The sequence below is a fragment of the Oncorhynchus nerka genome, linkage group LG22 (assembly GCF_034236695.1).
Source record: "Oncorhynchus nerka isolate Pitt River linkage group LG22, Oner_Uvic_2.0, whole genome shotgun sequence".
Lineage (NCBI taxonomy): Eukaryota > Metazoa > Chordata > Actinopteri > Salmoniformes > Salmonidae > Oncorhynchus > Oncorhynchus nerka.
The window spans coordinates 1,021,009-1,033,508 of record NC_088417.1 but is presented as its reverse complement, the minus strand read 5'-3'; the positions used below and the strand labels follow the sequence as shown (position 1 = coordinate 1,033,508).

Genomic DNA, 12,500 nt, shown 5'->3' with positions numbered 1-12,500 from the left:
GCAGATACCCATAGACTTCAAGTCATTGTACTAATGCTATTTAGCAATTGTGCTAGAGCTAGTTAGCAACTTCCTTCATTTTGGACACAGAGACATAAAAATGGTCATCAAAATGGTCAAGGTTACACTGACATTGAGGGCGTACTCTATGATGGGTTAGGGTCAGGTGTTATGGTTACCTTGAAGGCATACTCCTTGATGGCCTTGATGACGTCTTTAAACAGGACCTTGGAGGTGAGGGTGTGGCCATGGTAGATGACTGGCTCCCCATGGGCCCCGTCCCAACAGTCTAACTCCACACAGCGACAACTCTTCATCAGGGCCCTAAAGACCACAACACAAACATAGAGTACTACTAGTATCTCTAGTACTATATCTATTATATCTAGTACTGTATCTAGTACTATATCTGTTATATCCACTACTGCATCTAGTACTACATCTAGTACTGTATCTAGTACAATATCTATTATATCTAGAACTGTATCTAAAACTACATCACCTATATCTAATACTGTATCTAGTACAATATCTATTATGTCTACTACTGTATCTAGTACTATATCTATTAATTCTGGTACTGTATCTAGTACTACATCTACTATGTCTACTACTGTATCTAGTACAATATCTTCTATATCTAGTAATGCATCTAGTACTATATCTATTATATATAGATCTGTATCTAGTACTTGTTCTATTATGTCTAGTAATATATCTAGTACCACATCTAATATATCTAATACTGTATCTTGTACAATATCTATTATATCTAGTACTGTATGGAGTACTATATCTATTATATATGGTACTGCATCTAGTACTATATCTACTATATCTAGTACTGTATCTAGTACAATATATATTATATCTAGTACTGTATCTCGTACTATATCTACTATATCTGGTACTGTATCTTGGACAATATCTACTATATCTAGTACTAGTTCTATTATATATATTACTATATCTATATCTATAACTATATCTACTGTATCTAGTACTGTGTCTGTATCTAGTACACTATCTACTATTAAGAGTACTGTATCTGTATATAGTACAATATCTGCTATATATAGTATTGTATCTGTATCTAGTACTATATCTACTGTATCTATTACCGTATCTGTATTGAGTACTATATCCACTGTATCTAGTACTATATCTACTATATCTAGTACTATATCTCTATATAGCACAATATCTACTATATCTAGTACTGTATCTATCTACTATATCTACTATAACTAGTACTATATCTGTATCTAGTACTATATCTACTTTATCTAGTACTATATCTCTATCGAGTACTATATCTACTATATCTAGTAAATCAAATCACATTTTATTTGTCACATACACATGGTTAGCAGATGTTATTGGTCACATACACATGGTTAGCAGATGTTAATGGTCACATACATATGGTTAGCAGATGTTAATGGTCACATGGTTAGCAGATGTTAATGGTCACATACACATGGTGAGCAGATGTTATTGGTCACATGGTTAGCAGATGTTAATGGTCACATGGTTAGCAGATGTTAATGGTCACATACACATGGTTAGCAGATGTTATTGGTCACATACACATGGTGAGCAGATGTTAATTTGAGTGTAGTGAAATGCTTGTGCTTCTAGTTCCGACAGTGCAGTAATATCTAACAAGTAATCTAACAATTCCCCAACAACTACCTAATAAACAGAAATCTAAAGGGGTGAATGAGAATATGTACATATAAGTATATGGATGAGTGATGACTGAGCGGCATGGCAAGGTGCAGTAGATGGTATAAAATACAGTATATACATACATGTGATATGAGTAATGGAAGATATGTAAACATTATTAAAGTGGCAGTATTTAGAATGCGTTGTATAAAGTGACTATTGATCCGTTTATTAAAGTGGCCAGTGATTGGGTCTCAATGTAGGCAGCAGCCTCTCTGAGTTAGTGATTGCTGTTAAGTCTGATGGCCTTTAGATAGAAGCTGTATTTCAGTCACTCGGTCTCAGCTTTGATGCACCTGGACTGACCTCGCAGCGGTTGATGTCCTTGATGATATTTTTGGCCTTCCTGTGACATCGGGTACTGTTGGTGTCATGGAGGGCAGGTAGTTTGCCCCCAGTGATGTATTGTGCAGACTGCACCACCCTGGAGAGCCTTGCGGTTGAGGGCAGTGCATGACCACACAGTCGTGGGTGAACAGGGAGTACAGGAGGGGGCTGAGCACGCACCCTTGTGGGGCCCCAGTGTTGAGGGTCAGCGAAGTGAAGATGTTGTTTCCTACCTTCACCACCTGGGAGCCGCCCGTTCGGAAAGTCCAGGACTCAATTGCACAGGACGGGGTTGAGACCCAGGGCCTCAAGCTTGAAGATGAGATATTCAACAGATTTTTATCTTGTCCGCTCGGGGACTCGATCCAGCAACCTTTCAGTTACTGTCCAAACGCTCTAAACACTAGGCTACCTGCCGCCCCAATAACTTCTATTATATCTGTATCTAGTACTATTTCTACTATATCTAGTACTACTATATCTAGTACTGTATCTGTATGTGATTTTGTGGATTTTTGTTTTAGATTCCGTCTCTCACAGTTGAAGTGTAAACATTACAGACCTCTACATGCTTTGTAAGTAGGAAAACCTGCAAAATCGTCAGTGTATCAAATACTTGTTCTCCCCACTGTACGTAATATGTATGTAATATAAAATAAAATAAAATGTTAGTTGTCACATGCGCCGAATACAACAGGTATTACAGTGAAATACAACAAGCCCTTATTCAACAATGCTGTTTTAAGAAAAATACCTACAAAAATAAGAAATAAAAGTAACAAATAATTAAAGAGCAGTAAAATAACAACAGTGAGACTATATACACCGATTAATCGAGGTAATTGAGGTAATATATACATGTGGGTAGAGTTATTAAAGTGAATTATCCATAGATAATAATAGAGATAACAGCAGCGTAAAGGGAGGGGGGGGGGGGCAATACAAGTAGTCTGGGTAGCCATTTGATTAGATGTTCAGGAGTCGTATGGCTTGGGGGTAGAATCTGTTTAGAAGCCTCTTGGACCAAGACTTGGCGCTCCGGTACCGCTTGCCGTGTGGTAGCAGAGAGAACAGTCTATGACTAGGGTGGCTGGAGTATTTGACAATTTTTAGGGCATTCTTCTGACACCGCCTGGTTTCGAGGTCCTGGATGGCAGGCAGCTTGGCCCCAGTGATGTACTGGGCCGTACGCATTACCCTCTGAACTGCCTTGCGGTCGGAGGCCGAGCAGTTGTCATACCAGGTAGTGATGCAAAGAGTCAGGAGAATCTTGATGGTGCAGCTGTAGAACCTTTTGTGGATCTGAGGACCCATGCAAAATCTTTTTAGTCTCCTGAGAGGGAATAGGTTTTGTCGTGCCCTCTTCATGACTGTCTTGGTGTGCTTGGACCTTGTTAGTTTGTTGGTGATGTGGACACCATATGTTATATGTATGTATTATGTGGTAATATGTACGTACTATTTTGTAATATGTATATAATATGTATATAATGTGTTGTAATATGTATCTAACATGTAATGTGTATGTAATGTGTTGTAATATGTATCTAACATGTAATGTGTATGTAATATATAATATGTATATAATGTGTTGTAATATGTATGTAATATGTAATATGTATGTAATGTGTTGTAATGTGTATGTAAAATGTAATATGTATGTAATATGTAATATGTATATAATGTGTATGTAATATGTATCTAACATGTAATATGTATATAATGTGTTGTAATATGTATATAATGTGTTGTAATATGTATTTACTATTTTGTAATATAGTGTAATATGTGTGGACTATGTTGTAATATGTATCTAACATGTAATATGTATGTAATGTTGTAAAATGTATGTACTATTTTGTAATATTGTGTAATATGTGTGGACTATGTTGTAATATGTATGTAATATGTTGTAATATGCATGTAATATGTTGTAATATGGATCTACTATTTTGCAATATTTTGTAATATATCGTAACATGAAAGTAATATGTATGTAATATGTTGTAATATGCTGTAATATGTTGTAATATGTTGTAATATGTTGTAATATGTATGTAATATGTTGTAAAATGTTGTAATATGTATGTAATATGTTGTAATATGCATGTAATATGTTGTAATATGGATCTACTATTTTGCAATATTTTGTAATATATCGTAACATGAAAGTAATATGTATGTAATATGTTGTAATATGCTGTAATATGTTGTAATATGTTGTAAAATGTTGTAATATGTATGTAATATGTTGTAATATATATGTAATATGTATGTAATATGCTGTAATATGTTGTAATATGTATGTAATATATATGTAATATGTTGTAAAATGTTGTAATATGTATGTAATATGTTGTAATATATATGGTCTATGTTGTAATATATATATGTAATATGTTGTAAAATGTTGTAATATGTATGTAATATGTTGTAATATATATGGTCTATGTTGTAATATATATATATGTAATATGTATGTGTTATGTTGTAATATATATGGTCTATGTTGTAATATGTTGTAATATGTATGTAATATATATGGTCTATGTTGTAATATATATATGTAATATGTATGTGATGTGTGGTAATATATATGTAATATGTGGTAATATATATGTAATATATATGTAATATGTATGTAATGTGTTGTAATATATATGTAATATGTATGTAATATGTTGTAATATGTGTAATATATATGTAATATGTTGTAATATATATGTAATATGTGTAATATATTGTAATATGTTGTAATATATATGTAATATGTTGTAATATATATGTAATATGTTGTAATATATATGTAATGTGTTGTAATATATATGTAATATGTGGTAATATATATGTAATATGTTGTAATATATATGTAATATGTGGTAATATATATGTAATATGTTGTAATATAATATGTATGTAATATATATGTAATATATATGTAATATGTATGTAATGTGTTGTAATATATATGTAATATGTATGTAATATGCTGTAATATGTGGTAATATATATGTAATATGTTGTAATATGCATGTAATATGTTGTAATATGGATCTACTATTTTGCAATATTTTGTAATATATCGTAACATGAAAGTAATATGTATGTAATATGTTGTAATATGCTGTAATATGTTGTAATATGTTGTAAAATGTTGTAATATGTATGTAATATGTTGTAATATATATGTAATATGTATGTAATATGCTGTAATATGTTGTAATATGTATGTAATATATATGTAATATGTTGTAAAATGTTGTAATATATGTAATATGTTGTAATATATATGGTCTATGTTGTAATATATATATGTAATATGTTGTAAAATGTTGTAATATGTATGTAATATGTTGTAATATATATGGTCTATGTTGTAATATATATATGTAATATGTATGTGTTATGTTGTAATATATATGGTCTATGTTGTAATATGTTGTAATATGTATGTAATATATATGGTCTATGTTGTAATATATATATGTAATATGTATGTGATGTGTGGTAATATATATGTAATATGTGGTAATATATATGTAATATATATGTAATATGTATGTAATGTGTTGTAATATATATGTAATATGTATGTAATATGTTGTAATATGTGGTAATATATATGTAATATGTTGTAATATATATGTAATATGTGGTAATATATATGTAATATGTTGTAATATATATGTAATATGTTGTAATATATATGTAATATGTTGTAATATATATGTAATGTGTTGTAATATATATGTAATATGTGGTAATATATATGTAATATGTTGTAATATATATGTAATATGTGGTAATATATATGTAATATGTTGTAATATATATGTAATGTGTGGTAATATATATGTAATATATATGTAATATGTATGTAATGTGTTGTAATATATATGTAATATGTATGTAATATGCTGTAATATGTGGTAATATATATGTAATATGTTGTAATATATATGTAATATGTTGTAATATGTTGTAATATGTATGTAATATGTTGTAATATATATGTAATATGTAATATGCATTAAAACTGGAGTGATGGATGTGCAGATGATGATGTGCAAGTAGAGATACTGGGGTGCAAAAGAGCAAGAGGGTAAGTAATAATATGGGGATGAGGTAGTTAGGTGGGCTATTTACAAATGGGCTGTGTACAGGTGCAGTGATCGGAAAGATGCTCAGAAAGCTGATGCTTAAAATTACAGAGGGAGACATAAGACTCCAGCTTCAGAGATTCTTTCAATTTGTTCCAGTCATTGGCAGCAGAGAACTTGAAGGAACGGCGGCAAAAGTAAGTGTTGGCTTTGGGGATGACCAGTGAAATATACCTGCTGGAGCGCGTGCTATGGGTGGGTGTTGCTCTGGTGACCAGTGAGCTGAGATAAGGCGGGGCTTTACCTAGCAAAGACTTATAGATGACCTGGAGCCAGTGGGTTTGGCGACGAATATGTAGCGCGGGCCAGCCAGCGAGAGCATACAGATCAGTGGTGGGTAGTATATGGGGCTTTGGTAACAAAACAGATGGCAATGTGATAGACTGCATCCAGTTTGCTGAGTAGAGTGTCGGGGGCTATTTTGTAAATTACATCGCCGAAGTCAAGGATCGGTAGGATAGTCAGTTTTACAAGGGTATGTTTGGCAGCATGAATGAAGTAGGCTTTGTTGTGAAATAGGAATCCAATTCTAGATTTGATTTTGGATTGGAGATGTTTAATGTGAGTCTGGAAGGAGAGTTTACAGTCTAACCAGACACCTAGGTATTTGTAGTTGTCCACATATTCTATGTCAGAACCGTTCAGAGTAGTGATGCTAGTTGGGCAGGTGGGTGCAGGCAGCGATCGGTTGAAGAGCATGCATTTAGTTTTTCTGGCATTTAAGAGCAGTTGGAGGCCACGGAAGAAGTGTCGTGGCATTGAAGATCGTTTGGAGGTTTGTTAGCACAGTGTCCAAAAAGGGCAAGATGTATACAGAATGGTGTCGTCTGTGTAGAGGTGGATCAGAGAATTACCAGCAGCAAGAGCAACATCATTGATACATACAGAGAAAAGAGTCGGCCCAAGAATTGAAACCTGTGGCACCCCCGTAGAGACTGCCAGAGGTCCGGACAACAGGCCCTCCGATTTGACACACTGAACTCTATCTGAGAAATAGTTGGTGAACCAGACGAGGTAGTTATTTGAGAAACCAAGGCTGTTTAGTCTGCCGATAAGAATGTGGTGATTGACAGAGTCGAAAGCCTTGGCCAGGTCGATGAATACGGCTGCACAGTATCGTCTCTTATCGATGGCTGTTATGTAATCGTTGAGGACCTTGAGCGTGGCTGAGGTGCACCCATGACCAGCTCGGAAACCAGACTGCATAATGGAGAAGGTACGGTGGGATTCGAAATGGTCGGTGATCTGTTTCTTAACTTGGCTTTCGAAGACTTTAGAAAGGCAGGGTAGGATAGATATAGGTCTGTAGCAGCTTGGGTCTAGAGTGTCTCCCCCTTTGAAGAGGGGGACGACCGCGGCAGCTTTCCAATGTTTGGGGATCTCAGACGATACAAAAGAGAGTTTGAACAGGCTAGTAATAGGGGTTGCAACATTTTCAACATATCATTTTAGAAAGTGAGGGTCCAGGTTGTCTAGCCCAGCTGATTTGTAGGGATCCAGATTTTGCAGTTATTTCAGAACATCAGCTCTCTGGATTTGGGTGAAAGAGAAGCGGGGGGGTGCAAGTTGCCGCAGGGGGTGCTGAGATGTTGGCCAGGGTAGGGGTAGCCAGGTGGAAAGCATGGCCAGCCGTGGAAAAATGCTTATTGAAATGATCGATTATCGTTGATTCATCAGTGGTAACAGTGTTTCCTATCCTCAGTGCAGTGGGCACCTGGGAGGAGGTGCTCTTATTCTCCATGGACTTCAAAGTGCCCCAAAACCTTTTGCAATTAGTGCTACAGGATGAAAATTTCTCTTTGAAAAAGCAAGCCTTAGCTTTCCTAACTGACTGAGTATATTGGTTTCTAACTTCCTTGAAAAGTTGCACGGTGGCTATTCGATGCTAATGCAGAATGCCACAGGATGTTTTGTGCTGGTCAAAGGCAGTCAAGTCTGGGGTGAACCAAGGGCTATATCTGTTCTTAGTTATACATTTTTTGAATGGGACATGCTTATTTAAGATGGAGAGGAAAGCACTTATGAAGAGCAACCAGGCATTCCAGGATACCCGGGCCAGGTTGATTAGAAAGGCCTGCTCGTTTTAGCAAGCGTTTTGACAGTGATGAGGGGTGGTAGTTTGACCGTGTACCCATTACACACGCAGGCAATGAAGCAGTGATCGCTGACATCCTGGTTGAAGACAGCAGAGGTGTATTTAGAGGGCAGGTTGGTCAGGAATATCTAAGAGGGTGCCCATGGTTACGGATTTAGGGTTGTACCTGGTAGGTTCCTTGATGATTTGTTGAGATTGAGGGCAACTAGCTTAGATTGTAGGATGACCGGGGTGTTAAGCATGTCCCAGTTTAGGTCACCTAACAGTACAAACTCTGAAGATAGATGGGGGGCGATCAATTCACATATGGTGTCCAGGGCACAACTGGGGGCCGAGGGGGTCTATAACAAGCGGCAACGGTGAAATACTTGTTTCTGGAAAGGTGGATTTTAAAAGTAGAAGCTCAAACTGTTTGGGCCTGGATACTATGACAGAACTCTGCATGTTATCTCTGCAGTAGATTGCAACTCCGCTCCCTTTGGCAGTTCTATCTGGCAAGCCTTAGTGCTGCTGGATAGTAAGGTATGGTTAGTTTACATTAGTGGTTGTAATGTATGGTTAGTTTAGATTAGAGGTTATAATGTATGGTTAGGTTAGATTAGAGGTTGTAAAATATGGTTAGTTTAGATTAGAGATTATAATGTATGGTTAGTTTAGATTAGAGATTATAATGTATGGTTAGTTTAGATTAGAGGTTGTAAAATATGGTTAGTTTAGATTAGAGGTTGTCATGGTTACTTGATGTAGGCCTCTGTGCTGCTGGGGCCTTTGAGCTGGTCTTCCATCAGGTAGGTGTTGTGGGAAGAGCTGATAAAGTAGTGGTTGATTGGCTGGCTCATATCCTGGAACACCTTCTTGTGGGCGGGGTTGAAGATGGACCCCTCCTCCTGTTGCAGGTACATCAGGAAGCCATCTTTGGTCATGTGATTCATATGCTTTGCTGGTGGAGGGAATGTGGGGGGGCAGAATGAATTAGGGGATTGGGGATAGAGTGGCTGTGTGGAGTAGGCCTACCAGATATATATAATTTAGTTTATAAAGGAAAAGTGCTACAGAAATATTAAAGGTTGGACTATTTTAGCACATTCCTAGAACACCATAAAATTGTATTTTGTCATCCCATACTGCATCCGTCAATCAGCTCATATTGAGTCAGTGTCAGAGCAGCTCACACCTGAGTCATCCAGCTCATATTGAGTCAGTGTCAGAGCAGCTCTCACCTGAGTCATCCAGCTCATATTGAGTCAGTGCCAGAGTATTTAATCATTCCCAACTTCCAATTGGCTCATTCATCCCTCTCCTCTCCCATGTAACTATTCCTCAGGTTGTTGCTCTAAATTAGAATGTGTTCTCAGTCAACTTACCTGGTAAAATAATGGTTAAATTAAAAAAACAGAGCATCTCTCACCTGAGTCATCCAGCTCGTATTTCTCTATGAGTCTTAAGGCGTCCTCCAAGGTGGCCACCTCACGCTGCTCATTCAGCAGGAAGTTGAGCAGGTCCTGGGCGCTCATCTGCCCCCCCGTGGCGGCGTGCTTCTCGTAGATCACATCGATCTCCTCCCGGTGAGTCAACAGGTCATAGAAGTGTTTGATTTCAGAACCCTCCAGGGTGCCAGAGTTTGACGTGTCACATTTCTACAGGACAAGATCATTTACTTTACTACATTGACTTCCTCCTCAGATGACATGAAATGCTTTGAGACCTGGCAGAACCTTAAATGAAACTGATATGCATACAGGAACATGAAATAACTGCATTAAGAACTATCATGCCTCTACAGTTGTAATCTTCTATAACAACCTCATTGTTAGTCATTAACAACCTCAAAGTCATTAACAACCTAATGTTTAGTCATTAACAACCTCATTTTTAGTCATTAACAACCTCATTGTAAGCTTCTATATCAAACTCATTGTAAGTCATTCACAACCTCATTGTAAGTCCATCACAACCTCATTGTAAGTCATTAACAACCTCATTGTAAGTCCATCACAACCTCATTGTAAGTCAATCACAACCTCATTGTAAGTCATTAACAACCTCATTGTAAGTCATTAACAACCTCATTGTAAGTCATTAACAACCTCATTGTAAGTCATTAACAACATCATTGTAAATCCATCACAACCTCATTGTAAGTCCATCACAACCTCATTGTAAGTCCATCACAACCTCATTGTAAGTCATTAACAACCTCATTGTAAGTAATTAACAACATCATTGTAAGTCCATCACAACCTCATTGTAAGTAATTAACAACCTCATTGTAAGTCCATCACAACCTCATTGTAAGTCCATCACAACCTCATTGTAAGTCATTAACAACCTCATTGTAAGTAATTAACAACATCATTGTAAGTCCATCACAACCTCATTGTAAGTAATTAACAACCTCATTGTAAGTCAATCACAACCTCATTGTAAGTCATTAACAACCTCATTGTAAGTCATTAACAACCTCATTGTAAGTCATTAACAACCTCATTGTAAGTCATTAACAACATCATTGTAAGTCCATCACAACCTCATTGTAAGTCCATCACAACCTCATTGTAAGTCATTAACAACCTCATTGTAAGTCCATCACAAACTCATTGTAAGTAATTAACAACATCATTGTAAGTCCATCACAACCTCATTGTAAGTCCATCACAACCTCATTGTAAGTCCATCACAACCTCATTGTAAGTCATTAACAACCTCATTGTAAGTAATTAACAACATCATTGTAAGTCCATCACAACCTCATTGTAAGTAATTAACAACCTCATTGTAAGTCCATCACAACCTCATTGTAAGTCCATCACAACCTCATTGTAAGTCATTAACAAACTCATTGTAAGTCATTAACAACCTCATTGTAAGTAATTAACAACATCATTGTAAGTCCATCACAACCTCATTGTAATCTTCCATCACAACCTCATTGTAAGTCATTAACAACCTCATTGTAAGTCCATCACAACCTCATTGTAAGTCAATCACAACCTCATTGTAAGTCATTAACAACCTCATTGTAAGTCATTAACAACCTCATTGTAAGTCATTAACAACCTCATTGTAAGTCCATCACAACCTCATTGTAAGTCCATCACAACCTCATTGTAAGTCCATCACAACCTCATTGTAAGTCATTAACAACCTCATTGTAAGTAATTAACAACATCATTGTAAGTCCATCACAACCTCATTGTAAGTAATTTAACAACCTCATTGTAAGTCCATCACAACCTCATTGTAAGTCCATCACAACCTCATTGTAAGTCCATCACAACCTCATTGTAAGTCATTAACAACCTCATTGTAAGTAATTAACAACATCATTGTAAGTCCATCACAACCTCATTGTAAGTAATTAACAACCTCATTGTAAGTCAATCACAACCTCATTGTAAGTCATTAACAACCTCATTGTAAGTCATTAACAACCTCATTGTAAGTCATTAACAACCTCATTGTAAGTCCATCACAACCTCATTGTAAGTAATTAACAACATCATTGTAAGTCCATCACAACCTCATTGTAAGTCCATCACAACCTCATTGTAAGTCCATCACAACCTCATTGTAAGTCATTAACAACCTCATTGTAAGTAATTAACAACATCATTGTAAGTCCATCACAACCTCATTGTAAGTAATTAACAACCTCATTGTAAGTCCATCACAACCTCATTGTAAGTCCATCACAACCTCATTGTAAGTCATTAACAAACTCATTGTAAGTCATTAACAACCTCATTGTAAGTAATTAACAACATCATTGTAAGTCCATCACAACCTCATTGTAATCTTCCATCACAACCTCATTGTAAGTAATTAACAACCTCATTGTAAGTCCATCACAACCTCATTGTAAGTAATTAACAACCTCATTGTAAGTCCATCACAACCTCATTGTAAGTCCATCACAACCTCATTGTAAGTCATTAACAACCTCATTGTAAGTAATTAACAACCTCATTGTAAGCTTCCAGCACAACCTCATTAAGTAATTAACAACCTCATTGTAAGTCATTAACAACCTCATTGTAAGTCATTAACAACCTCATTGTAAGTCCATCACAACCTCATTGTAAGTCATTAACAGATATCCACTCACTGTAAACAGCAATTTAGCGTAGGTCTCGTCCACCTCGATGTTGATCTGGCGGAGGAAGTGTTTCAGCTCCTTCAGAGTCATC

At 36.0% G+C, this 12,500-nt stretch overlaps 1 protein-coding gene across 1 annotated transcript in view; it reads right to left on the bottom strand.

Moving 5' to 3' along the window:
• Nucleotides 1-12,500, bottom strand: part of LOC115122774 (1-phosphatidylinositol 4,5-bisphosphate phosphodiesterase delta-1-like) — a 118,823-nt gene that overhangs the window by 31,927 nt on the left and 74,396 nt on the right. Inside the window, exons 4-7 of the mRNA XM_065007706.1 lie at nucleotides 12,419-12,500; nucleotides 9,722-9,950; nucleotides 9,052-9,253; nucleotides 180-324 (exon numbers count right to left, since the gene is read on the bottom strand). The exon at nucleotides 12,419-12,500 is cut by the window's right edge and continues 48 nt beyond it. Of these exons, the coding sequence (XP_064863778.1) occupies nucleotides 180-324; nucleotides 9,052-9,253; nucleotides 9,722-9,950; nucleotides 12,419-12,500 (658 nt within the window). The remainder of the gene's footprint in view (nucleotides 1-179; nucleotides 325-9,051; nucleotides 9,254-9,721; nucleotides 9,951-12,418) is intronic.